Source organism: Megalobrama amblycephala, linkage group LG3 (genome assembly GCF_018812025.1).
Source record: "Megalobrama amblycephala isolate DHTTF-2021 linkage group LG3, ASM1881202v1, whole genome shotgun sequence".
Classification (NCBI taxonomy): domain Eukaryota; kingdom Metazoa; phylum Chordata; class Actinopteri; order Cypriniformes; family Xenocyprididae; genus Megalobrama; species Megalobrama amblycephala.
In genome coordinates this window covers 47749787-47774969 of record NC_063046.1, presented here as the reverse complement: position 1 = coordinate 47774969, position 25183 = coordinate 47749787, and the positions used below count along the sequence as shown (strand labels likewise).

The window sequence follows — 25183 nt, the reverse complement described above, 5'->3', positions numbered from 1 at the left end:
GTACATGTATGTTGGAGGCAAGGGCGTAGATTTGGTTTCAACTTTGGGGGGGTTGAACGTTATATAATATATGTATTATATTGGGGGGGTTGTAACTGATGGCTTTGATTATTGGGGGGGTTACCTCCCCCCATCCCCCCCACGAACTACGCCCCTGGTTTGAGGGATTTCCACCTGCAAAATATAAGCAATAACAAATAAGCATCAGAACAAAAATGGCAAATCCATTATAGACCAATGCAGACAAGAGCAAAAGCAGGTGTATGAGATAAAAACATCTGTTAAATGAATAATATGAGGGTTAAAAAAGCGCAGAGGTTTACATGTAAAAAAACAAACAAAAAAAAAGCACCAGTTTACATGTGAACGGGAAATTAACAATATATACAGGATCTTTGTAGGATGTACAGGATGAAAACATACAGAATCCAGTACATTGGGATACTGTTATACTGAAAACAGAAACAAGACAGGAAATAATCAATACTGGGATAAGAATGACCTCTGGTGGTGAACTGGAGAGATTGCACTAATAAATTTGAGACTGTGTGAAAGAAATCAGTGGGATTCTAGAAAATATAGTCAACACCAATGACACAATTACAATGGATACTGCTGCCGAGATCAACTGAACAATGTATCCTGCATGGATCAAGTAAATATTAAGATATGGTTTAAGAGAACCGGGACGAAAGTAACAAAGCGATTTTTTCAGAGCCCCTACTATATTTGCATTCCAAGTTATGACAGCACGTTCAGCAAAATATCATGTGATTTCGTCATTTTTCGTCAAACAGTTTTCGAGTACGGTAAATAATTTGCTGAAGCGGTACTTTTTTTTCTATTTACAAGTTGTATTTCTCATTTCATGTGTCACAATAATGATCAACCTACAGGTTATTTAGTGCTGTAACACATCCTGAAGTTTGCTTTGTCAGAGTTTTTCAGTATGAAAGAAAATGGGGTTTAAATGTCAGGAGATAAATGCCTGAATGTAAAATTAGGTACTTTACAAATAAAAATGGATCATATTTAAATGTATACTTTACATATTAATGCAAAATTTGCACATATCTTCTAGTACAAATGCACAGTGCTCACATTTATTTGTGCATTTAAAAAATACAAATCAGCTTGTTGTGTCATATATATTGATCTCACATAGCAGAATATTTTAGTCTCTATGTCATTGAATCCTATAGGCATGATGAAAAGACAGACTCCAGGAAAATAAACAAACTTTATCAACCTACACTGAATCAATGCACTGTCTCTTCTCATTGCTTCACTTTCAACTTGAAGCTTTAAATTTAAGATTAGGTCATACTACTACGGAGCCCCTAAAGGGTTTGTGGAAAACCTGTTACTTTGTTACTAGTGCAAATATCTATATCAACAATTTAATTGCTACTAGGTTTGATTCACTGAGGTTGATTCATTTCATTTTTGATATCAATAATTTGATTGTCACTAGTGATAGTTTCTGATATCATGAATGTGATTGTTACTAGTAAAAAAGTCATTTTAGATATCTGAAATTATATTGATATCAGAAATACATTTTCAGATATAAAATAGAATTGTTACTTTTTACTAGTAGCAATTCAATTGATATCAAGAACTGACATTTCAGCTAGTGCCAATTGAATTCTTGATACAAAACAATTGCATTTTTACTAGTAACAATGTAATTATTGATATCAAAAATGTATTTTTACTAGTAAGAATTGTATTTCTGATATGTGAAATTGGAATTTAAACTAGTAAGAAATCAATTCTTGATATCAACAATTGAATTTGAATGGCAGCCTATACGGTGACATTTCACTAGTGAAAATACATTTACAGATGTCAAGAATTCTAGTTTTTACAGAATAGAGTATCTCTGCCTTCAGGGTTTTTTACACAGAGACCTGTATGCACAGTGGCTGTCCGCACTTGCATGTCCACAGGAGGGCAACACAGAGCACATTTTACTACAACATCCTGTTAATACTTCCATTGTCTTTGAAAAGCCATGGGGGATGGGGGATGATCTGTGTGTGAGGCTGACTTTGGCCTGTCTAAGAAGATCTATTCCAGTAACTATTATTAGGACAGGACTATTAAATTGCCTGTCAGTTGGACAGCAATAGGGTGCTCACGTAAACGTCACATTTCCTGCCAAAAACATCCCGGTTCCTTCACATAAAAATCAGTCTACAGGCTTTCATAGACAACCTCTCGTTTTTTTAAGTTTCGTTACATGCTGTTCACACATTGACAATAAGAAAGTGATTAATTAATGAAAATTCTGTATAGCCCCTTTAATAGAGTAGCTACTTTTCAACACTGACTCTAGTTTGTGTATTACTATTTTTCTTTCTTTCTTTCTTTGCTTTATTGTAAAAATGAGTGAAATAGGTACTTTATGTTGTTACAAATTCACCACTGGTGAATCTCACAGAACATGTCAAGAACATGGGGACATGACCCAAAAGCAGAAAAAAACGTATTATATTTTGAATATTAAACATTGAGCAGATTTCTAGCCCCAATTCTCGTTACCTTAATGCAAAATAAATAATATTTTTTATAAGCATTATTTTGATTTAAAACATTTTACATTTTATTTAAAAAGAAGAAAAAAAAAATACAAGGAAAAAAAAAACTATTTGGAAATGGTCTTGTAAGCAGAATTATTATTATTATTTTTTTAAGTCTTTAATATATTTTGTATTTTTTTGGGACAAATATGACCCGGACATGTTTTTGGTTTTTCTGAGATTCTCCCACCAGCAACCTTCAAGCAATTGTGATGTTCCTTGTGTCTCACAGTGGTATTCTGCAATAACCATGTGGGAGATCACATCCAGCAGGAAAACACCTTATCCAGGTGTTTCCAATTATGAACTCCTGACTTCCTGGAAAAAGGACTCAATAACAAGGGGACAATAACAACAAATTGTAAACACTTTAAGTGATATTTGAAGTGATGCCATAGAAGAACCATTTTTGGTTCCCCAAATACCCTTTTATTTAATGGTTCTTTAAAGAACCAGTGTGAAGAACATTTAAAAATAATCTAAAGAACCTTTTGTCCATTGGAAAGGTTTCATGGATGTTAAAGGTTCTTCATGGAACCATCAATGCCAATAAAGAACCTTTATATTTAAGAGTGTCTATTGCAAGACAGACAATATGAAATCAGGCTTAGTTAGAAAAGTTTAGGTCTTTTGAATCCTTATAAACATCATTATCCTTTTAAACATAAATGGCACGAGTAGTTTTTAAACTGCAGATCTGGAAGATGATTCAGTCTTGTAGTGCTTTTTGTGATTTATTTTTTCTGCTTCTCTCCAACATTTTTCCATTGTCTCTTTTTCTGTCAGATATGAGGTTATGTTGAGCTGCTGGCACAGAGATCCTTCTCAGAGGCCAGGTTTTAGAGAGCTGGGCCAGAGCTTCAAAATGCTTCTGTTTGAGCTTCCACCCATGCAGGCCAGCAAGGAGGCCCACTACATCAGCCTGGGGCTGGAGGCAGCCAGCGATCACCAGGACAGCGCAGAGGCCCTGGAGCCTGAGGTGGAGAGGATGTTGTAATAAACAACATATAAACCTGTTGGTGGCTTTCTGTCTTTTTTCAGACCTGTTAGGGGTAGGGTGGGAAGAGAAGGAAAAGGATCGGACACCTGCTGTGCAATATGTTTGTGTGTTATTATTTTTTTTTTTTGTGTAGTTTATTCAGAATCATGATCTCTATTAAAAAAATTTGATTATTCCAGAATAGTGGGAGTTTTGTAACCTGAGACATGACATTTCAACCCTTTTAACCGTTGTTTAAGAAAAGGTACAAGTCAGTATTATTAGATACATTATCCAAAGTGTTTTTATTGTTAGCATGCACATTAGCTTCCCTTAAAACTGGATTCAGCTTTAAACGCGTTTAATAATTGTTGATTTTCAAAGCATTAAACTGAGAGGCAGCCATCCAAAACATTCTAGTTTTATTTAACCTGAGGACAAATGTTTTAAAAAGGTTGTATGACCTGAACTCAGCATGCACCGCATATACAGATTCCTACACAATTTATATTTAATTTGGCCAAAATTAAACAATTATCTCCAAGCAGAGATTCTGGAAGTGAACATGTTTGTGCCACACACAATTCATAAATGTTGTTTATTGACTTTTCATGTGCCTGTCTTGATACTCAAGAAAACATTGTTTGGAGGGAACATGAAATATGTTTATATGAACATCTCTGCATTTTCCAAACTTCTATTTATCTTCATATGAAAAAAACTGTAGGTAATGATTAGGTTTAACTCCTGTCTGTGTCTTTAGTATACATTTTTTGGAAGCTTCTGTATTCAGGTCCTCTCTGGTGAACATTATACTTGAACTCAAAAACATTTAAGAAGAAACGTCAAGTATTTCATGCATAAACATTTAACTCCTAAAATAAAAACAAAGCCATTTTATAAACCAATAAGCTATACTATTTATTATATAGCCTATATATATATATATATATATATATATATATATATATGTGTGTGTGTGTGTGTGTGTGTGTGTGTGTGTGTGTGTGTGTGTGTGTGTGTGTGTGTGTGTAAATAAAATTTAATTTAAATGATCTAATTTTTGTCAATGGATAATAGTGATCTGTGAATTTATGTTGTATTTTGTAAGTTTTGATAGGCCCTATTTGTTAATGGACACAGGAATTCATTTAAATAGGGTAAAATATTGCTTTTATTATGAAGTCAAAAGGTTAAAGTGAGACCCTTGGGGTAAGATGTTTTAATTAGACATATTTTCCTAAATATACCTATATAACAAATAATAATTTTAGCAAGAATAGGAAAGGAGTCATTTCTCAGCTGTGAGAAGAGTTCAGTCTCACGCGCGTTCGAAAGCTTCACTCAGAATCACGTCACAATGAAATAGAACGTTGTGTTGCTGATTTGAGAAACATTTCCTCAGTTTTCTCAGTCTTCTCGTTGCTGTCTCTTCTGCTGTTCGTATTGAGTTTACCCGAGTCAACATTTGCTATCATGGCAATGCTGAAGCGAAAACGTAGTTTTTGCGCTCAGGTGTGCGACTCTTACAGCGGCACATCCTCATTTAGCACCGATGCGGCTAAAATCCATCAGCCCGTTAGTGTTGTTGAGGAACAAGAGATGCCAGTGAGAAAGAGGAGGAGGACGGAGAGTTTTAAGTCTCTTCATTTCTGTGACTGGAGCGGCAGCTCAGATCAAGATACCGCTGCGAATGAGAGAAGTACTGATGGTAAATCAAATGAACATTTGAGAATGTCATTGAAGTGTCATTATATGTTACAAATCCACACCAAAACACATTCTATCAAAATACAACTGGAGTTTGATCAAGGCAATGAGCAGATTTAAAAAAAAAAAAAAAACTATATAGCCCAACGTTAATAAATAAAACATGTTAACTGAAGAATCACCATAATATGAGTATGCAATGTTTAATAATTATTATTGAATGAAACATGCTTTTGTTCAATATTCCCTGCTTTAGACCAGATTTCTCTACAGTACAGCGCCTGTGCTCTAGAGGATCATGGTCTTCAGGAACCTCTTTCCAGCGGTCTTGATGTCCTTCCTCCTGCAGATCAACAGGTTCAAACCCCTCCAGCTCCAGTCCACCTCAGTCCAGAACTAGATCACAACAGGGTGGACGTAACAACTAAGAATTGGTTTGAGGTATTGAACCTAATAAGCTGCAAATGACTATATTAATATCTGGAAGATTTTTATACTTTTTTTGTGCATTTGTTTTATGTTCTTTGTGATATGAGAAGAAATTTGAGGTCAAATCTCTTCTAATGTATGTCGGCACCTACCCTGATGGCTGTTTTTGTTTATTGCGTATCATCAGCCTGTTAGTGAGGGAAGTGATAGTGAGCAGAGCCAGAGGAGGAAGAGTAGTTTTGGAGAGCTGCTCACTCTTCACTGGAGCTGCAGTTCAGGTCAGGGTCAGAAAGTGGAGGATCAGACCACTGCAGCCGTTAGTGAGAGACACGCTGAGGGTAAATCCAGAGACCATTTGAGAATATGTACATCATAAAGTCTACATCATTTTCTGCTAGATATGTGTCCATTAATGGAAATTCATAAATTAGGGTGAATTTTTCTGTTCTTTAGGCTGAAGTGTCATTCATTACATATGTTAAAAATCCACACCATCACACGTTATCAAAAATCATTTGAATTTAGATCAAAGCCATGATTGGATGTTTATTCCAGCACATTTCATATATCTTTAAACACAGATGAACCCAAGCGGACATCTTTTAACAATGGCCGAAAGAGAAAACGAAGTTCTCACAGCGCTCAGGTGTATGACTCCCATCAGAGTACAACATCCAGCACCGATGCGGCTGAAAACCATCAGCCCGTTAGTGTTGGTGAGGACACTGAGATGCCAGTGAGAAAGAGGAGGAGGACGGATAGTTTTGAGAAGTTGCCGTCTCGCCATCTCGCCAGTGGACTTGAAGTCCTTCCTCCTGCAGATCAACAGGATCAAACCCCTCCAGCTCCAGTCCTCCTCAGTCCAGTCAGTCCAGAACCAGTTCACAACAGGGGGGACGTGACAACTGAGGGTGAGTTTACGGCCATAACCTCAAACATTTCACTCACTGCTGTCCATGCTTGACATTTCACATCAACTAAAAGATTAATCTTTTAACAGACGACATTCTGAACCGGTATGAAATCGGCAGAAAGCTTGGTGAGGGAGGATTCGGATCTGTTTATGAAGGGAAACGCTTGGCAGATGACCTTGAGGTATCGTCATTTCCTTACAATATTTACAATATCAATTTCAAGTCCTTTTAATGTTTACTACTTAGTGCACTTGACATGTTGGAAATGTAACAATTCTTTTTGGTTGATCAGGTGGCTGTGAAAATCGTCAGAAAGTCACGGAACATGAAATACATCAACATTGTAAGTATACGACACTCTCTAAATGTTCTTCCACTGTTTTCAAATTAAAATGTGTAAACACACTGACAGCACCTTCTTTCTTCATGATCTTTCTTCTAGCCTGGTCATCCCGCACCCCTTCCATTAGAGGTCGGCCTGTTGATCCTTGCTAACAGGGGTCCCAAAGTTCCAGAAATCATTGAGTTGCTGGACTGGCAGGACCAACCTGTCCAATGCATCATGATCTTGGAGCGTCCCTCACACTGCCAAGATCTCTGTGATTTTTTGGAGAGTCACGGCGGCACCCTCAATGAGGACACAGCACGGTTTATAATGACGCAGGCATCAATGGCCGCTCACATCTGCTTTTCCCGTGGAGTTTTCCACCGAGACATTAAGTTGGAGAACTTGCTAATAAACACAGAAACACTTGAGGTCAAGCTGATCGACTTCGGCTGCGGGGATCTCCTCCAGGAATCTAGATATGAAAGATTCTGTGGTATGTATTATGCATCAAACCTGTAGTTTTAGACTTCTAGTTTTAGATGCTCAAGTTAAATTGGTATCATATAAACCATATCTCACTTTTGAAGTAGCATTTTTTAGTTTAAATAACACCAGATAATTTTTTACAAAGCAAACATGCTGTGGGATTTCAAGCTTACCCATCAAACAAAAACTCCTTCCTTCAGGCACTCGAGAGTACTGTCCACCTGAGTACTTCACAGAGGGCAAGTACCACGGTAAACCAGCTACTGTCTGGTCTCTGGGAGTGCTCTTATTCTTGCTGGTCTGTGGACGCTTTCCAAAACGCAGAGATTTGCAGAGGATTGATGACGACGTCTGGTTTGAGCCTGGCTTATCAAATGGTAAGATGGCATTCATCACAACAAAGACCAACTGTAATTTAAATCATACCAAACAAAGAAACAAGGAAAAAGTAACAACCGAGCCAAGTGGATAATGTGGATAAAACAGGAATGATTCCTGATTTTCTGAACATACAGTATAAAATAGTCAAATCTTACAGCTTAATACAAAGACAGAAGGTGTAAAGTTTAAAGTAATAATCTGACTTTCTTCCATCGTTCTGCACAGAATGCTGCCACCTGATTCGATCCCTCCTGCAGAAAAAACCAAGTGGGCGGATTGATTTGAAGAAAATCATTTTCCACAAATGGTTTATGGTATTGAGCCTAAGATCAGCTACAAATGATTTTGAAGATATAATCACTTTTTGTTTTAAAGATTTTAAAAATGTTTTCCCTACCCTTCCCTATGTAGATGTCAACATATCATCTGGTGGCCTGATACAAGACAGTGGCATCCCTCCCTCCATGCCTTGGCTGGTGACTCTTGGCTTGTAATAATATAAGCATCTGGCGATATTACTTGCCTAGGAACAGTACAAAAATTCCCCGTCACAGCCGACTTTAGGCAGAGCTGCATGTCATGGACAGAATTCCTCTCTTGGCTGCTCCTGCCATGGCCTATTGTACAAACTGTTATTGTTCATTAAATATTTTGTTCAATAAATAATATTTTATATAAATAATGGCGTACCTATTGAGAAATGGTCTGTGTGTTAGTGGTGGGAATTTTTCAGAAACTTCAGTGCAAGTTACATTGACTTGACCTAGAGAATGAAAGCAAAAATGAAAATAATGTCATTAATTACTCACCCTCATGTCGTTCTACACCCGTAAGACCTTCGTTCATCTTCGGAACACAAGCTATTTTTGAACAAAAGATTTGTAAAGCTTTGAAGCAGTGTTTTTAAAATCGCCAATCACTAGATAGTGTTGAAAAGTCATTATTTTGTTTTTTTGGTGCACAAAAAGTATTCTCATCACTTCATAACTTTAAGGTAGAACCACTGAACTCACATGAACTGTTTTAAATATGTCTTTAGTACCTTTCTGGATCATGAGAGGTTTGGTGACATTGCTGGCAATAGAGGCCTCACTGAGCCATCGAATTTCATCAAAAATATATTTAATTTGTGATCCTAAGATGAACGAAGGTCTTACGGGTGTAGAACGACATGAGGGTGAGTAATAATTTTCATTTTTGGGTAAACTAACCCTTTAACAAATTGTTTTCACACCATTAACCATTGGTAATGGTGTGATAATTGGTGATAATTCTGCATAGGCCTATGGATATTGGATATTGAGTTATACATAAAAACACAAATCAGCACATTCTCACCTCTGAGAGGTCTCGTCAGCGTCTTGTTAACTTTTCCAAGATGGCGAATGCGTCGATGTGTCTGGAGCGGTTGAATGTGGAATCTGCTAATGAGCTGCTAATGAATCGGAAGTCTCGCACATTCACAGAAAATAGCTTACTTCTGCGTTGCAAAATAAGGTGGATAAGACAGTATTATCATTAAAGGTAGCATAGATTTTTTTTTAATAAACACTTTTTGTGGTTGATAGCAATCAATAGGCCAATAGAAGTGGTCTAAATATTAAAACATGAACATATATCTTCTGTGGAAGTCTCAGGACCAAAAGTGTTCTATAGGATGTCCTAATGCAAGGGAATGTTTGCAATCAATAACATAAATGTTTCTGTTTATCATCATTATTAAATGATATAGTAGTGAGTCTTCGAACACTGGGTGGCGCTTTGTACCAACTTTTACTGCTAATCTCTGATACTACTCACAGGAAGGTCCACTCAGAATAAGGAAACAAAAGAACACGCCTATGGGAGCAATAAAAAGCCCACTTTATTAACTTTTTAACAATTAGTAGTGTTTTAACACGGGTTGGTTGTAAATCACAATTTTGACTACTTGCACTGAGCCTCGTGACGCACATCCAGTTTGATACATTATGGCTCTGTTGTTTCCGGTTATATCCATTTTCAATGTGCTGTTATCACATAGCTAACTAAACGCCTCTTAAAATAAGAGTCCTTGGGATGATTTTAAATTCCAGACATATTCAGAGACACGAGAAGAGATATTCTGATGATTATGGTGTATGGCAAGCCGTTTCAGCTTAAATTGTTCCCATCGTTACTTGTCGTAATTGCATTTTTACTGGTAAGAATTCAATTAGAGAGCTCTGCAATTAAATTCTTACTAGTAACAATTAGTGTTGCACGATATACCGGTACTAGAAAGGTATCGCGATACCCTGCTCAGGTTACGTCTCAGTTTATGCCTCAGGTTACGCATGTAACCATGGTTCCCTGAGAACAGGGAACGAGATGCTGCGTAAAGACGCTATGGGAACGCCTCCACTTGAACCGGTGTCTGAAACACATATCGAATCTCGGCAATATCATATTGACCGGCGACAGCCCATGACATCACAATGTGACCCGACAGTATATAAGGGGTGCCCAGATAACAGGTCATCCACTTATCATCTGAAGGGACTGTAAACAGGCGGGCCCGATGCATGGCAAAGATGTTCTCAGGGAACCATGGTTACATGCGTAACCTGAGACGTTCCCTTTCAAAACGCTGCATAAAACACGCTAGGGGAATGATATACCCACGCTGAGCTGAGGGGAGTGCATGCCAATGCAGTGTCAGAATCCAGCAAATTCAAATGAAACGCCAGACGCACTACCCTACGGGTCACATCTGGGCTGTCAGTGATAGTGCTCCCAGCCGTCAAAGCCTCAGCTATAGGCCTAAAAACAGCTAAGTACACCTGCTAAGGCCGCACAAAGGCCTGAAACCAACAGATTAGAAAGGGCACAAAGCATTCAGCGAGTGCTCTTACCACACACATGGATTTTAAAAAGAACACAAAGCACTCTGCGCACGCTCTTACCATATACATGGAATTAGAAAGGGCAAAAACACCCCTTTTACCATGCACACAAATTTTAGAAAGGGCACGAAGCACTCGGCGCATGCCCTCTTCTCCACAACATTTTACTTCATACAGAAGAGGTTCCTTTAAGGGAGCATGGCTAGGGGCCCGACGGACCCCCAGGCGGTCACTTTTCAGGGGACACGGTCACCCTGAATACCGCCAGGGAGGCTGACCCAGTAAGTAGCTGTTCTAGTAACTTAATCTGCCTACCACCTGTCTGTATCTACAGAAACAGAGTCTCCGATGCAGAAGTCACATGAAGAGACATCCAGAAAGTGGGACTGCGAAAGGGCTGTAACCAACTCTTAGATCTTAGAGACGGGCATCCTGGAGAGCAGGACTCAGCAATGCGCTACCAACCCTTGCAATTGAGGGGAGTATATCTGCTCAATCCTAGAATCTACAAAGCACCTATGTTTCATGGAGCTAAGGAGGCTGTGCACCCTAACAAATGGGGACCCCCATGAGGGGAATGCTCACAGCCTATGGGCTGATCTAATCAGAAGGCCTCAAGAGAAGCCTTCGACCTATGACCAACTTAGGGAGCTAAGTACTCAAATCAACTCTCAGAATGAGAGGAGTCCCAAGCTCGACCTATGAGGTCGACCAGGCTATAGGCTAGGAACACAAAGGTGAATAGAATTAGTCAGCGACATGTAATAACGTGCGGTCTCAGGAAGGCCAGATTAAAAGGCCAGCCATCACATTGCCAGCAAGCAGAGTACTTCAGTAAAGCACCCTTTTTACAAACATGCGGCAACATACCCTGAGGTGGCTCACTTAGGCCTACTACTCTAGATGAACACGGCCATCAGCTTGTGACACCTACTAACAATAAAACCTTGCAGACCGATACCCAACCACAGGGGACTCGCATCAGGGCGGCCTACAGCGGCCAGCTACCTGGTATCAAGTCTTAACTGGCAGAGAAGATACCCGCATTGTGGGAATTTAGGTTCCAGGAGACCCTAAGGTCACTCATCTCAAACACACTGGCTGAAAAAGGTAGATGCTAGCTGCCATGCACCCGCTTAATGGGGGCTAGTCCTCAGGGAGGACTACAACCTGATAGCTAGTTGCCTGCAACATTGGGGCTCGCCCACATGGAGGCCTTCTAACACACACGGAGACCTGTTAGGGCCAACTACATGATAACAAGACTAGCTAGCTGTCCAAAGGCCTGCAACCCTGGGGTTCACTCACAGGAAGGCCTGCTAATACACAGGGAAGCCCGCTAAGGCCATCCATCTAATAGCAGACTCGCTAGCTGACCAAAGCTTCTCTATTTTTTTTTTTTTTGCTGCCAGTTACCCACGTTGCTGGGGGTTCGCCATAGAGAGGCCTGCTAAGGCCTACTATCTGAAAGCAAACCTACACGCTTCCACCAGAGAACCCATAGTGCAGGTATCTAGCCTCCAAGGTGGCCCGCTAGGGCCATGTTGAACTGGCTGCTACCTGGCAGCCAGTTCAACATGGCTAAATGCAGCAGCCTTTATGGAGCACATCTCCAGGGAGGCCTGTCTAAGGCCAATGACCTGATAGCAAGTTGTTGCTCTAAATACCCATAGGGGACTCGCCTGCAGGGGCCTGCTGAGGCCACAACCAGCGGCAAGTCTTGCTGCTAGCACACTACTGGGGACTCAATCGCAAGAGGCCTGTTAAGGCCTTTTTGTCTAACAGCAAGTCTAACTAGCTGCTAAACACTCCCCAAGAGACTTGGGCTATCTAACAGGAAGACCTACCAGGGCCTGACTACCTGCCAAACGCCTCTGCTAGCTGTCACAAGACCCAAAGTGCTGGTGACAACTCACAAGGAGGCCTACTAAGGCCACCTGTTTGGAGCATGTCTTATTTCTACCATATCCACACTGATGAGGGCTCACCACAGAGAGGCCTGCTAAGGCCTACTATCTGATAAAATACCCAAAAGCTACCAGAAACCCATTTCATGGGGGCTGTACACAGGGAGGCTTGCTAAGGCCACTTCCTGACAGCACATATGCTGGCTGCTAGGAGCCCAACATGGTGGGGACTCACACTGGAGGGAAGTCTGTAAAGCCTACTGCCCTAAAGCAATTCTAGTAGCAAAGATAGTGAATAAACAGTGCCTAACCCTGGGACCTATCACATTGCTCACAAGCAGTGCACTCAGTAAAAAGCACCTTTTACCTTCTAAGTGAAGGGAGTACAACATATGCCAGATGCCCTGCAGGAGGCCCATTTGGACCAACTATTCCAGACGAACACAGGCATCAGCTCATGACAATTCTCTGGCTTCAAGGGAGCGTACTAAATGACCAGCCTGAAATGAAGGTAAAATACTGCTCAAACAGAGCTATAAGTGAAGTACTCATAAAACTTTACATTTAACAAGGGAGTACGGTTTGCACGACCCTGAGAATGCTATAGGGTGAAGGCATACCATAGCGACTCCAAACGCGACAGAAACGGTATCTGCGCTCAGCCCTAGGGGAATGGGGGCCTGTTTTTTAGAAACGGCCACACAAGTTCAACCCAACACTTGAACGTCAGTTCAGTGGGTTTAGAAGAGTCATTCTAGGGCCTAACAGTAACTAGCTTTGGAAAAGCAGGGCCAAAACAAAGAGCAATTATTTCTATTTGCAAAGGAAAAGGCCTAAACTGCCTATTCTGCCTCTACACTAGCCTACATTAGAGAACCCCACGGCAGGAGGGGGCGGGCCATGGCCGAACGACTCTCACTGAGAGGAGGCCAGCGCTAGAGATGCACCAAAGGCAGAAATGCATAGCAGACTGCCCAAAAATTCCTAGCCCTAGGCCTAGGCCTGCTATGAGGGCCAGCCCAAAGCATAGATCTACCTGGCCCTCTACAGAGCAGCAGCCTCACAGAATAACTCTCACCAAGGAGAGGAGGCACAATCACCAGCTGAAACCGGTGAGGTGGCAGTTCAAAACTCCATTGAAACCTTAGCTATCCTAGATAATGTAGGTATGATGCTAACCAGGGAACAATGTCAGGTGGCCCTACACAGGGAACAGTGGTCTAAAAGAAATACTTCAGTATTTAAATAGTAACCAGACCTAAAACAGTTCGACACCATGGAAAACATGAAGGTCTTTCACCCTTATTCAGCCTAAAAAAGTTGTTTTGTTGTTGCTGTTATTTTTGGGGTTTTTTTTTAGGAATTGGGTTCTCCCATACCGCCTCAACCTCAATATGCAGGTCAGGAAGGAATGGAAAGCTCACTTGAGCTGTAGGATTATGGCCAGAGAGAAACCGACTGTCATTCTATGTGAATATGCACGGTCTCTCTCCTAACGCACCGCCATGGCAACTGCAGTCTACTGGCAGCGCGTTCCATAATCTCTAACAGCTTAGCGTATGCAGGACAGGGTGACTGAGAGGATTCAGTGAACTCACCCTCTCTATCCTCCTCAGCCATCTCCTGCTCGGCTGGAAGTGCACTCGCAGCTGGACCTGAGGATGCAGAAGACAACGCATCTTCTCCCAGCAGCTCACTCTCGCAAGCCACCAAACAGCATGAGCGGTCACGCCCTCTCAAACTGTGCGGTGAGCTCCATCTGCGAACCCTGTGATCTGAGTCTCCGCCCTGCCTCAACACAAGCGGGACCGAACCACCAAGCCCAGATGCTGAACTCTCTTCCCTCGGGAAGAGACCCAAACGAGAATGGAGCATTCTTAAAGGAACGCACTCACAGTTTGCATAGGCAGCTCCCTCGAGAACTTACCATGCGTGCTCTTCTCCCAGACAGAGAACGCACAGCTTGTGTGTGTCATCTAGTGTCAGATAGCAAGGACACGGATCCACACACTTAATAATCCTCTTTGTGCATTTCATTTTGCCAGACAGTGCCTCACACAAGACAGTCCCTGAAAACGTTTAGTGGATGACATGTTATCTGGGCACCCCTTATATACTATCGGGTCGCATTGTGATGATGTCATGGGCTGTCGCCGGTCAATATGATATTGCCGAGATTGGAACAAATTGGAGATTGGTTTCAGACACCGGTTCACGTGGAGGCGTTCCCTCTTCATTTTATTAGTACCGGTACTTTGAGTGCCAGCTGTATTTCCTAATGTGCGACAGCAGGGGGCAGTGTGCATGCAGCGCGCTGCTTCTAAGGCACATTGAGTGCATGTTTATTCAACTGCGCAATGGTTACGAAATGCAATGGTTACGAAATGAGAGGTATGGCTGCAAATACAGGTGCTCTTGCAGACCGTCTACAAATTGTTGAGAAAGCAGATGCACGAAGCGAAATATGGCATTAATTTGCTTACACTGGCGAAGGGAACCAACACATCTAACTTGGCAAAGCATCTTGCCGATAAACATCCCGATTTGTACAAAGAATATAAAGAGCAACAGGTTAGTGAATGTGATACCAGCATTATGTTTATGCTCTCAAACATTAAATGAGTGTTATTTATTTATTTTACTCGTGCAAGCAGACCTCCGCAAAGAGGTGTATTATTGAGTCAAAGTTTAATAAGTGATATCTAGTTGCAAAAATTTAATTAAATTAAAAATACTTAAATTGTGAAGGGTATATACAGTTATTTTAAACCAATTTATGCTTTAGTAACAAATTATTTACAGTAATCTAATTTTTACAATAATCTTACTGTCAAAAACAGGAATTAAAAAAGTATTAAAAAAAGGAAAAAACACAACAGCAAATAATTTACAATTTATTGACCATGAAAATAATAAACATTAAAAGTTATATTAAATCTAGCTCTGTAACTTCATGGCAATGAAGCTCAAATCCAGAACTGCCCACTGGTGAAGAAAGAAGTTCTGTCATATGTTATTTATTTACTTTTCCTGCTGTTTTAGGTTTTTGCCCAAGTATTGGTATTGTGATATTTAAGTTGGGTATCGTATCGAAGTCAAAATTTTGGTATCGTGACAACACTAGCTGTGACTGCAGTTTGCCCTCTTGTCTTTTAGTGCATGTAGAATGCTTGTGTTAAAAACAAGTGTACGTTTGTCACAGTGTGTGAGCCCAGACAATTTTGTGCATGTGACTGCCCATATCTTCTGCCCATATCTCTGACACAACTGGGGCACTGACACCTTATCCCCCTCCTCCAACCCCCCCAAACTTTAAAGTCCCTCAGCAATAACTCATATCAAGTGTCAAACGCTTGATGCTTCAAATGCTTCAGTCATTTTAGTGTTTTTAGCCTGGGATGGCATTTAGTAGGTCTGTGGGTGTAAGAGCTGGCATTGTTGGCAAATGCAGACCTGAACAAATCCATTTGCTATAAAGGATGAGTTTAGCATGGATAACATGAGACTTCCTGGTCACTGTTATCCAAAATAAAAACCCCACAAATCTTCAAGTGCTAATAATATCTAATGTCTGGGTCACTTTCCCCGTGATAAACGACGGCTGCGTTTCCTGCTCCATGAGAGGTGGCAAACGGTCCGCTGGAGCTGGTTATGTTTGACGGTAAGTGATAATCCAGTAAGTGATAATCCAATGTGTATTGCAACATTTTTATATCTCAAAGTTCATATAAGTTTGTGGCCATATTGAATTTAAGGCAGATGAAAATGGGGGTGTTAGGGATAGACTACAGTCTTTACAATGGCACGCACTCCATAAAGGTTTTAGAACACATAATTTGTACAACTCACAGCTTTCAAAACTGTTTTATGGAGTTTTTGACTATTGAAAGTAGCCTCTTTTTTTTTCTAAAGCTGTTTCGTCAGCTGAACAATGTATGTTGTTAAACAAGAGTAGCTTTCAATCCACTGAACACACTATACTTCTATCATTCATGGCCTCATTTCATTCCTGTCAAAACTTAAATATGTCGCTACCCTTAAGGATTAAGGTCTATATTGATACACTATACCATTCAAATATTTGCTTCTTATGCTCACCAAAAATACAGTAAAAATAGGAATATTGTTAAACATTATTACAATTTAATTTTTTTTTAAAAATATTTTAGTATATTTTAAAATGTAATTTATTCCTGTGAACAAAGCTGCCATTATGCCCAATGTTGTCTAGTCCACGATTTTCCCACGGAATAGAGTAGTGATTAACCCCCATTATAAAACCCCATAGGAAAATCTCTAAAGAACCAGCAGTGAATTAAGAGCCTTTCACACTCAACACGATAATTCGGTGCGAATGTTCGGCGCTGGAGTCAAAAGTACCGACTTCGGTACCAAGTCCATACTGAAATGTGCAAACATTAAAAATGTGATGCTTTGAGTGCTGTTGAGCAAATTTGTAAACACCTCTGATTGGCCATTGCATTGACATGGTCATCGGTTGCTAGGGTACTCGGGGTGGTTGCTAAGGTGTTGCTATGAGGTTGCATAACATTTGTATCCTTCCACTAGGTCTATTTTAACATTAACAAGTTCTAAATCTTTAAATTCCCAAATTTTTAAAGATAATTCCATCATTTAATTCAAATATTTAGGTGTTAGCAGAGGTTTTATGGTATTTCCAGGACATAATTTAGATTTTGTAAACATTTCATAAAGTTGCACACTAAATTGCAAGTAAACATTGATGTATGATATGAATGCACAAGCATGCAGAGTAAACTGATGTTATGCTGGGACATTGACTAAAATGCTCTGTGAGCGTGCCATAGATATAAGCACAGTCAGGGATGGGCAGTATTTATGATACATGTATTTCAAATACAAAATAGTATTTTGTAATTTGTACTTGATAGAGTTGATGAAAATGGCTTTGTATTTTGTATCAAAATACTTTAGTGTTTTGTATTTTTGTATTTTTAAAATACTGTAAAATACTTTGTAAGAAGTCTACATGATGACATCATAAAATTGCAGCCTCTGATTGGTGCTTCCTCAATAGTTTGCAGAGACTTGTTACGATCAGAACAGAAAATTGATCCATATGGAAGAAGGTGGTCAAGAAACATGCAGGCTGCCAGCTTTCTATAAATTGTTTAGCATGAATTGCTATAATTTTAAACAGTTCATGTTAAGTTTTGGTGTTCATTATGGTAGCCTAGGCTAAATAGTATACCAATTTACATAATGTTCTTGAAAACATTACCGAGCAGCAACCCCCTATATTTATGATTAACAATCAAATGATTAATTGGTTAAAAACTAGTTGCTATGAATACAGGTGCCGTCAGTTGTCTTCTTATAAATGAGTTTTTGTCATTGAGTCAGTGTTGCTGATGCAATGTATGCCCTTCATTACCAAACATCAAGTAACTAAATTAGGATACAATAATGAGTCATTTGAAAACATTAAACTGTTGGTTACTTTAAAACTAACCTTCATCTGGGAGATCACAGGGATATGTGAATATTTGATCTGTTAAAGCCACAATATGTAAATTTTCGCCTCTAAAGATCGCTAATTCAAAACAAAGGTGAAGCTCGATGACACCTTGATTTCACGGAATCATGGGATGTATTGTCTTAATGTCTACAGCCGGTGGAAAAGAAGCGGGACAGGTCTCAGGCAGAAATCATGTTCATGGAGAGATTATTAACGTTACTGTAGTGTGAAGCAGAGCAGGTCTGAATGCTGTGAGAGCAGTACCGAGCCCACTGGAGCGATTACTAATGAGAGACGAGTGCGACACACACCTCAAGAGCATGTGGATCTTTTAGTATGCCACAGTCGCCGCTTCCACTTCTTCCGGTCATGTGCACGTAGGGTAAAGCAGCGCTGCTTATCATATTAGATACATTTGTGTGTTGAAAGTTGTTATAGTGCTACTCTGTGTTTGCTCAGCGGCTACAATGAGACACTTGTTGCACACTGCATTAAGCTAGATCGATATTAGTCATGGTAAAACATGGTACTCGCAATAAATCAAGAAAAAGAAATTTAAACAAAAAGACTTAGGGCCAGATTTACTAACAGCTTGTGCCAGCGCAAACCCTCTTTTGTCGTTAAAAATCTACTGTCGGGATTTACTAAAGACACGCAGTATAAAATTAGCGCTGAAAACGTGTGAACTGAGTTGAGTTTGCAGCTGACCTTATTGCATATACATTTGTAGAAGTTTCCCTTTCAGATGCAAAATTTATGGGAGAAGAGTTTAAATGAATCACACAATGTGATTTACTAATGTTTGCGCTCGTCAATTTACTGGTATTTACACAATTATTTAACGCCCTAAAAAAGCATGTCTTAACCCATTTTGTGACATGGCTGAAATTGTTGCTGTTAGGAGGAGACACCACAGAGAACATGTGGTAGAAGGATTATTAATTTCTTTGAAATGCCAGAGTAAGACCTTATCTGAACATATAATTTACCTATATCTATAGGCCAATATGGCTTGGCAAACTATATTATACAGGATGTGTGTATTTGTTTGTTAGATTAAATATTAAGTTGCGCCTGTGTCGACCCACACCTGATGAGAACATCAGCATCATGATTCAGCTCTGTTTGTTTGTGACTCAACTCTAATTTGCACTGCTCTTGGTATATTGCGTTAGTCATTATGTAAATGATCTGACCGTGTCTGTGTTCTTTAATTTGCATGTCAGCAGATCACCTGCAAAACTTGCCACTCCCATTGACGCATTTGTGGAATTGCGCTCTCACGCTAATTTGCTCCGTTTAGTAAATCTGGACCTTAATGTGTTAAGCTATATAACATGAGTTTTCTGTCAATAAATGTATCCAATCAGTTACTTCCCTGTCTAATAAAACTCATAATATACAGTACTAAAGTGTCTTTGATGTATCCATGGTTTTTCAACAAAATAAAACAGGAAATTGAGGGTAAAGATGTCATTGATAGGTGACACACATGGACACGGTGTGTGTCCTGGTTAAAATTGCTTATTTCTCTGGATTTAGAATTTCTTGGAAACATTTGGGATAATGTAAGTACACAAGTCAACAAAAATATAACATTGTTTTAGTGGTTTTTGAATATTTTAATCTAAAAATCCTACATATTTGTGCCTTTGACTGATTGCATATGACAGATTTATTGCATGACTCGGGCAAAGAAAAGCTGTTGTTATCAAACATTGTTTACTTAATCAAGTCAGTGTAATGGTGAAGGGATCGATCAGATAGGCCAACTGATGGAAGGCTTGTGAAGAAATTTCATGCTCCCTTGTAAAAGTATTTTGTAGTATTTTCAAAATACAAAAATACAGTAGTTTATTTTGATACATGGTGTGGCTGCTGTATTTTGTAGTTTATTTTGATACATTTAAAATTAAGGTATTTGGTATTTTATTTTAAAATACATTTGATGTATTTTTGCCCATCCCTGCATTCAACATACACATTTAGATTTTATCTTTCTTTTGTCTTACTGCACTTGCAGATTTTTTCTTACTGAAATAAAAATAAAAAATTCTAGACTGCATCCAAAATCACATACTCTCTTGAGTAGGTAATTATTTTTAAGTACTTACTTTATGAGCTCTAAAAAACTATGTTCTATGTATGTATGTAGTATGAAAGTAATCTGGATGTACAACATTTGCCATACTGTCATTATCATGTGACCTACCAGCATCAGTTGTGTCGCTTCACCGCCATTCACAAATCCTCTCCCGTGGCCTCATGGGATAGTAAAGTGTCCTTTGTATGTACACTTCACAATCTCATCGGAAGTATTAAGTCATCCGGGTACTTTTTGCCTACTCTTTTATGAGTACTTCTATTATCACATACTGTTTTTAGCCTACTATATCGTAGGGAAGTATGCAATTTCAGACACAGCCTTAAAATGTGGTACTGCTGATTACCCAGCATGCATTGCGACTTGAGTCAAATCAGAGTGAGTTTGATCTGATTACTCACCAGGATCGTAGAAGATCGATGTATGTCATTAATCATTCAAAGTAAAATAAAAAGTGTTGGATGCTTAAAATTCTAAAAGTATTGCTTACCATGTAAATAAATGTAAGGATTTTTACCTGTTTAAACTGGTAATTAAAAAAAAAAACATATTAAAGGGATAGTTCACCCAAAAATGAAAATTATCCCATGATTTACTCGCCCTCAAGCCATCCTAGGTGTATATGACTATCTTCTTTCAAAATAATGCATCCATCCATAAGAAAAGTAATACATACGACTTGAGTGAGTTAAAAAAGGCCTTCTGAAGTGAAGCGATGCGTTTTTGTTAGAAAAATATCCATATTTAAAACTTTATAAATTCAAATAACTAGCTTCCGGTAGACGACCGTACACAGAATGCGCTAGTCGACTTTTGCCAAATGAGTAATCCTCTGGCGCGATGTATGACGTAGGATGTAGGAGTATCGTAAGCTTAGACGGCTCTGGAAATGAGCAACGGGAACAGATCACATGACCACCACCCTTCTGAGCTGACAGCAGAACCTGCAAAAAAAAAAAAAAATTCAGAACTGGTAGGGTATCATCTACATTAAAAGGATCTATTGCATTGATCTATTGCATGATCTCTTGAATTTTACAAATTATAATTTAAACATCTAAATTTTTTTATATAAAGTTGCAAGAAAAAGTATGTGAACCACTTGCAGAATCTGTGAAAATGTGAATTTTAACAAAATAAAGGAGATACAAAATACAAATATGCATGTTATTTTTTTTATTTAGTACTCTCCTGAGTAAGATATTTTACATAAAAGATATACACTGTAAAAAATGATCGTGATTTTAACAGTAAAAGACTGTAAAAATGCTGCGGTTAAAAACTGTTAATTGGTTTACAGAAAGTTTCCGTACTATATACGGTGAATAACTGTAATAGATCTAACGGTACATTTAATGTAATTTTACGGTAAAATACTGTTAAATTCACAGTTTTTGAATGTGAAAAATAACAATTCATTGTAAAATTTACAGTGAAAAACCGTAAATTGACATTCCCACAATTCCCTGCGTGACACTTCACATTTGATATATTTTTGTTGAAATAACTCTGTTTCTTCTTAGTTTTTCTCATTTTTTTCTAATCAGTTATGTACATTAGGGTTTTATGTAATGTCTAATGTTGTTAAATTAATGTTTATTGCATTTTTAAAATTTCATGCATGTTACCATGATGGTGTTTAGTGTGTGTGTGAATGACACTGTGTGCACCTTCTATATGTTAGTGTTGTCCTCCTCAGCTTGTGGAAAAGCTGCTTGTGATGAACTTTGATTCATCATGTGACTCTTATCACCACTTTGTTTGGTGACTGTCAGTGTATTATAAAGATACAAAACAGATATTAGTACTTCATTAGGTTGGTAAATTAACATTATATCAGTTAATGAAATATGTTATTTTACCGTAAATTTTACTGGGATTTTTTTTTACAGTGTACTGAAATCCAATGTTAAATATACATATTTAAAATGTAAAATTCACATGTAACTCCGTAAGTATGTTTACGGTTTGATGTCATTTTTACAGTATTGTTCTGGTAACCACAGCTGCCGGTATTTTTCCGTAGAAACAACGGGATTTTTTTTACAGTGTAATCCACAAGACAAAAAAAAAAAAGCTAAATTTAACACAACAAACACAACTATTAAAAAAGGTTCAAACATTCACTGATGCTCCAGAAGGAAACACGATGCATTAAGAGCCGAGGGGTGAAAACTTTTGGAATCTCAAGATCAAGGTAAATTGAATTCAATTTGTCTTCCGGGAAACATGAAAGTATCTTCTGTTGCTTCTGAAGGGCAGTACTAATTGAAATAAATGTATATTTAAACAAAATAAGAAAAATTTGGACATCTTCATCCTGTTCAAAAGTGTTCACTCCTCAACTCTCAATGCATCGTGTTTTCTTCAGGAGCATCAGTGAATGTTTGAACCTTTTTTAATAGTTGTGTTCGAGTCCCTCAGGTTTCCTCAGTATGAAAACACGGATCTCAAAATCATTCAGTCAATGCTGTAAAAGGTTAAAATATGCAAAAGATGATGGAAAACTGATGAATCTGCAGGACCTGGAGGATTTTTCTGAAGAAAAAATCTCCAGTATTAAGAATCACCACACAGTATTAAGAATCAGTGGTTCACATACTTACGAATGGGGTTATTTTAATAAATTCAGCTATTTTTTTGTCTTGTGGATTATATGTAAACATCTTTTATGTAAAATATCTTACTCAGGAGAGTACTAAATTAAAAATAACATGCATTTTGTATTATCTCCTTTATTTTGTTAAAATTATTCACATTTTCACAGATTCTGCAAGTGGTTCACATACTTTTTCTTGCAACTGTATATTATATATGATGTGTTTTATTAAATTTCTCTATCTCTCTCTCTTTTTTTAAAGAGTATTTAATGTTTTACCTATTTCAGCATTTCTACTTTGTCTACTTTATTATTGTGTGAAATTCAAAAGTACATGATTACATTTTTCTCTGACAGTTCAAGTTTATTTGCTGTTTTCAATTAGCCTACAATTATTTCTATATAATTACTATTATATTTTTATTACTGTTATAGTTTTGAGTTAAAAGTTTTAAATAAACTTGCATATAATTTAGTTAATTTGTTACACCACATTAAATTTAAGCTGTAGTCTGTTCTATTAAGTCAAGTCACCTTTATTTATATAACGCTTTTTACAATGCAGATTGTGTCAAAGCAGCTTTACAGTGATAACCGTAGGGGTAAGATTGCCTCTTTAAATAATTTTACATTTTAGCAAATGTTTCTATTTGTTACGTATAACAAATTGGCTGATGCATCATCATCATCCTGCACGTGCTAAACGTATATCTAAATATGTTACGATTGAAAAGCAAATGCACGTAGTTCTAATGTTGGACATCTTCCCCCATGTTACCCTATATTCTTCTGGCTTGCATTATGTAGACTAGTAAGACACCTGCCGCATTTCCCCTGCAAACGTGCTTCACAAAAGGCGCCTAAATAAGCGCTGCTCGAACACGGAGAGGCGTAACATCATGATATCTTACACAGAAGCCTTTGGCACACGCCCTCTCTTTCTTTGCTCATCTCGAGAGGGAAGTAAACGTGAAGTTGACACTTCCCATCAAAAGACTGACTTTTATGCGAGGAAAGCAGGTGTTATTGAAAGAAACAGGAGCACCGAACGAATTCACATGAACATTATTATTATTATTACTATTATAGTTTTGAGTTAAAAGTTTTAAATAAACTTTCATATAATTTAGTTAATTTGTTACACCACATTAAATTTAAGCTGTAGCCTGTTCTATTAGTGTTAATAGAATGTGGGGTAGTGACATTCATTTACTTAAAGCGGTAGTTCACCCAAAAATGACAATTTTGTCATCATTTACTCACCCTCAAGTTGTTCCAAATCTGAATGAGTTTCTTTCTTCCGTTGAACACAAAAGAAGATATTTTGAAGAATGTTGGTAACCAGATAGTGGACGGTAGCAACTGACTTCCATAGTAGAAAAAAAAAAAAACATATGGATGTCAATGGCTATTGTCAACTGTGGTTTTGATACAGGGGGAAAAAAAAGTTTAACCACTGATTTTGCAACAAAGGACGTTACAACACATTTCCATGTCCACTATTGAAAAAAAAAAAACATATAATTGCTCAATAACATATCACGATATAATAGTTTCAAGTTTCAAGCAATGAACCAGCAGTTTTCAAATACACACAGCACCAGCAGGGTAAGTTGGGGTAAGATGACACCCCCACCCCCACCTTAATTTTTTTTCTCCTGACCAGATGACACAAAATCTCATCTCAGCACTTTTGATGAATGACTACACTATTTTTAATTTTGTCAGTTCATCTGAATATCAACATCAGCCAAAACAGTTTTGAGGTTAAATGATCTAATTTTGTGTCTTTGGAAAATAGTGATCATGTTGAATATCAAAGTTTTTTCGTATCTATCTGTTAATCAGGGACTTGTGGACACAATAATGTTGTTAGATTTTGTGGAGTAAAAGTTTTTATTTTGAAGTAAAAAGATGCCTTTGGGGTAAGATGATCCCCCGGAACTGGCACAGAAGGCATTTTGTTACTAGTGTTATTTTAAAATTTAATAATTATTGCAATTAATGGGGTTATTATTCAGCATTTCCACGAATTATTAGATGTACATTTCAGACATCTAATTCGCTTTTATTAAAACCTGTTAGTTGAGTGAAATCGTTCAGTTTGCATTCAAAGTGTTGCTATTATGACATATCTTCAATTGAAATATGAACAATTAAATATGTAAATATTAATAAAAATTATATTAAAAGTCATTTTAAAGGCAACATTCTGTAAAAGTTTAGCCAGGGTGAGCTTCTTACCCCAGTTGTGGGGTAAGATAACCTCTTTAAATAATTTTACATTTTAGCAAATGTTTCTATTTGTTACGTATAATAACAAATTGGCTGATGCATCATCATCATCCTGCACGTGCTAAATGTATATCTAAATAGGCTATGTTACGATTGAAAAGC

The 25183-nt window shown here is 38.2% G+C and overlaps 2 protein-coding genes and 1 long non-coding RNA gene across 3 annotated transcripts; 2 read left to right on the top strand and 1 right to left on the bottom strand.

The window, feature by feature from the left end:
- The first annotated feature begins 5040 nt into the window (after positions 1-5040).
- Positions 5041-6919, top strand: LOC125264070. Its single transcript, XM_048183314.1, has 6 exons — positions 5041-5275; positions 5531-5715; positions 5891-6041; positions 6285-6614; positions 6704-6803; positions 6910-6919. The coding sequence occupies exons 1-6, from the start codon at positions 5041-5043 to the stop codon at positions 6917-6919; spliced, it is 1011 nt and encodes a 336-aa protein (XP_048039271.1).
- Positions 6483-8496, top strand: LOC125265530 (serine/threonine-protein kinase pim-2-like). The gene is made up of 7 exons (XM_048185808.1): positions 6483-6614; positions 6704-6798; positions 6910-6960; positions 7060-7438; positions 7632-7808; positions 8038-8126; positions 8224-8496. Exons 3-7 carry the CDS (start codon positions 6943-6945, stop codon positions 8248-8250), a joined length of 690 nt encoding a protein of 229 aa, XP_048041765.1. The 5' UTR covers positions 6483-6614; positions 6704-6798; positions 6910-6942; the 3' UTR covers positions 8251-8496.
- A 532-nt stretch (positions 8497-9028) lies between these two features.
- On the bottom strand, positions 9029-25094 carry LOC125265531. The gene is made up of 3 exons (XR_007184274.1): positions 24050-25094; positions 20296-21131; positions 9029-9292 (listed from the first exon to the last, which is right to left on the bottom strand). It is a non-coding gene; the product is annotated as an uncharacterized LOC125265531 (long non-coding RNA).
- Positions 25095-25183: the final 89 nt, after the last annotated feature.

Excerpts from the sequence above, each read along its gene's own strand:
- LOC125265530 (XM_048185808.1), top strand. Across the intron at positions 7,439-7,631 it reads TAGATATGAAAGATTCTGTG|GCACTCGAGAGTACTGTCCA; the intron begins GTATGTATTATG and ends TCCTTCCTTCAG. Across the intron at positions 8,127-8,223 it reads TTTTCCACAAATGGTTTATG|ATGTCAACATATCATCTGGT; the intron begins GTATTGAGCCTA and ends TTCCCTATGTAG.
- LOC125264070 (XM_048183314.1), top strand. The coding sequence starts at position 5,041 with ATGGCAATGCTGAAGCGAAAACGTAGTTTTTGCGCTCAGGTGTGCGAC. Across the intron at positions 5,276-5,530 it reads GAATGAGAGAAGTACTGATG|ACCAGATTTCTCTACAGTAC; the intron begins GTAAATCAAATG and ends TCCCTGCTTTAG. Across the intron at positions 5,716-5,890 it reads CAACTAAGAATTGGTTTGAG|CCTGTTAGTGAGGGAAGTGA; the intron begins GTATTGAACCTA and ends GCGTATCATCAG.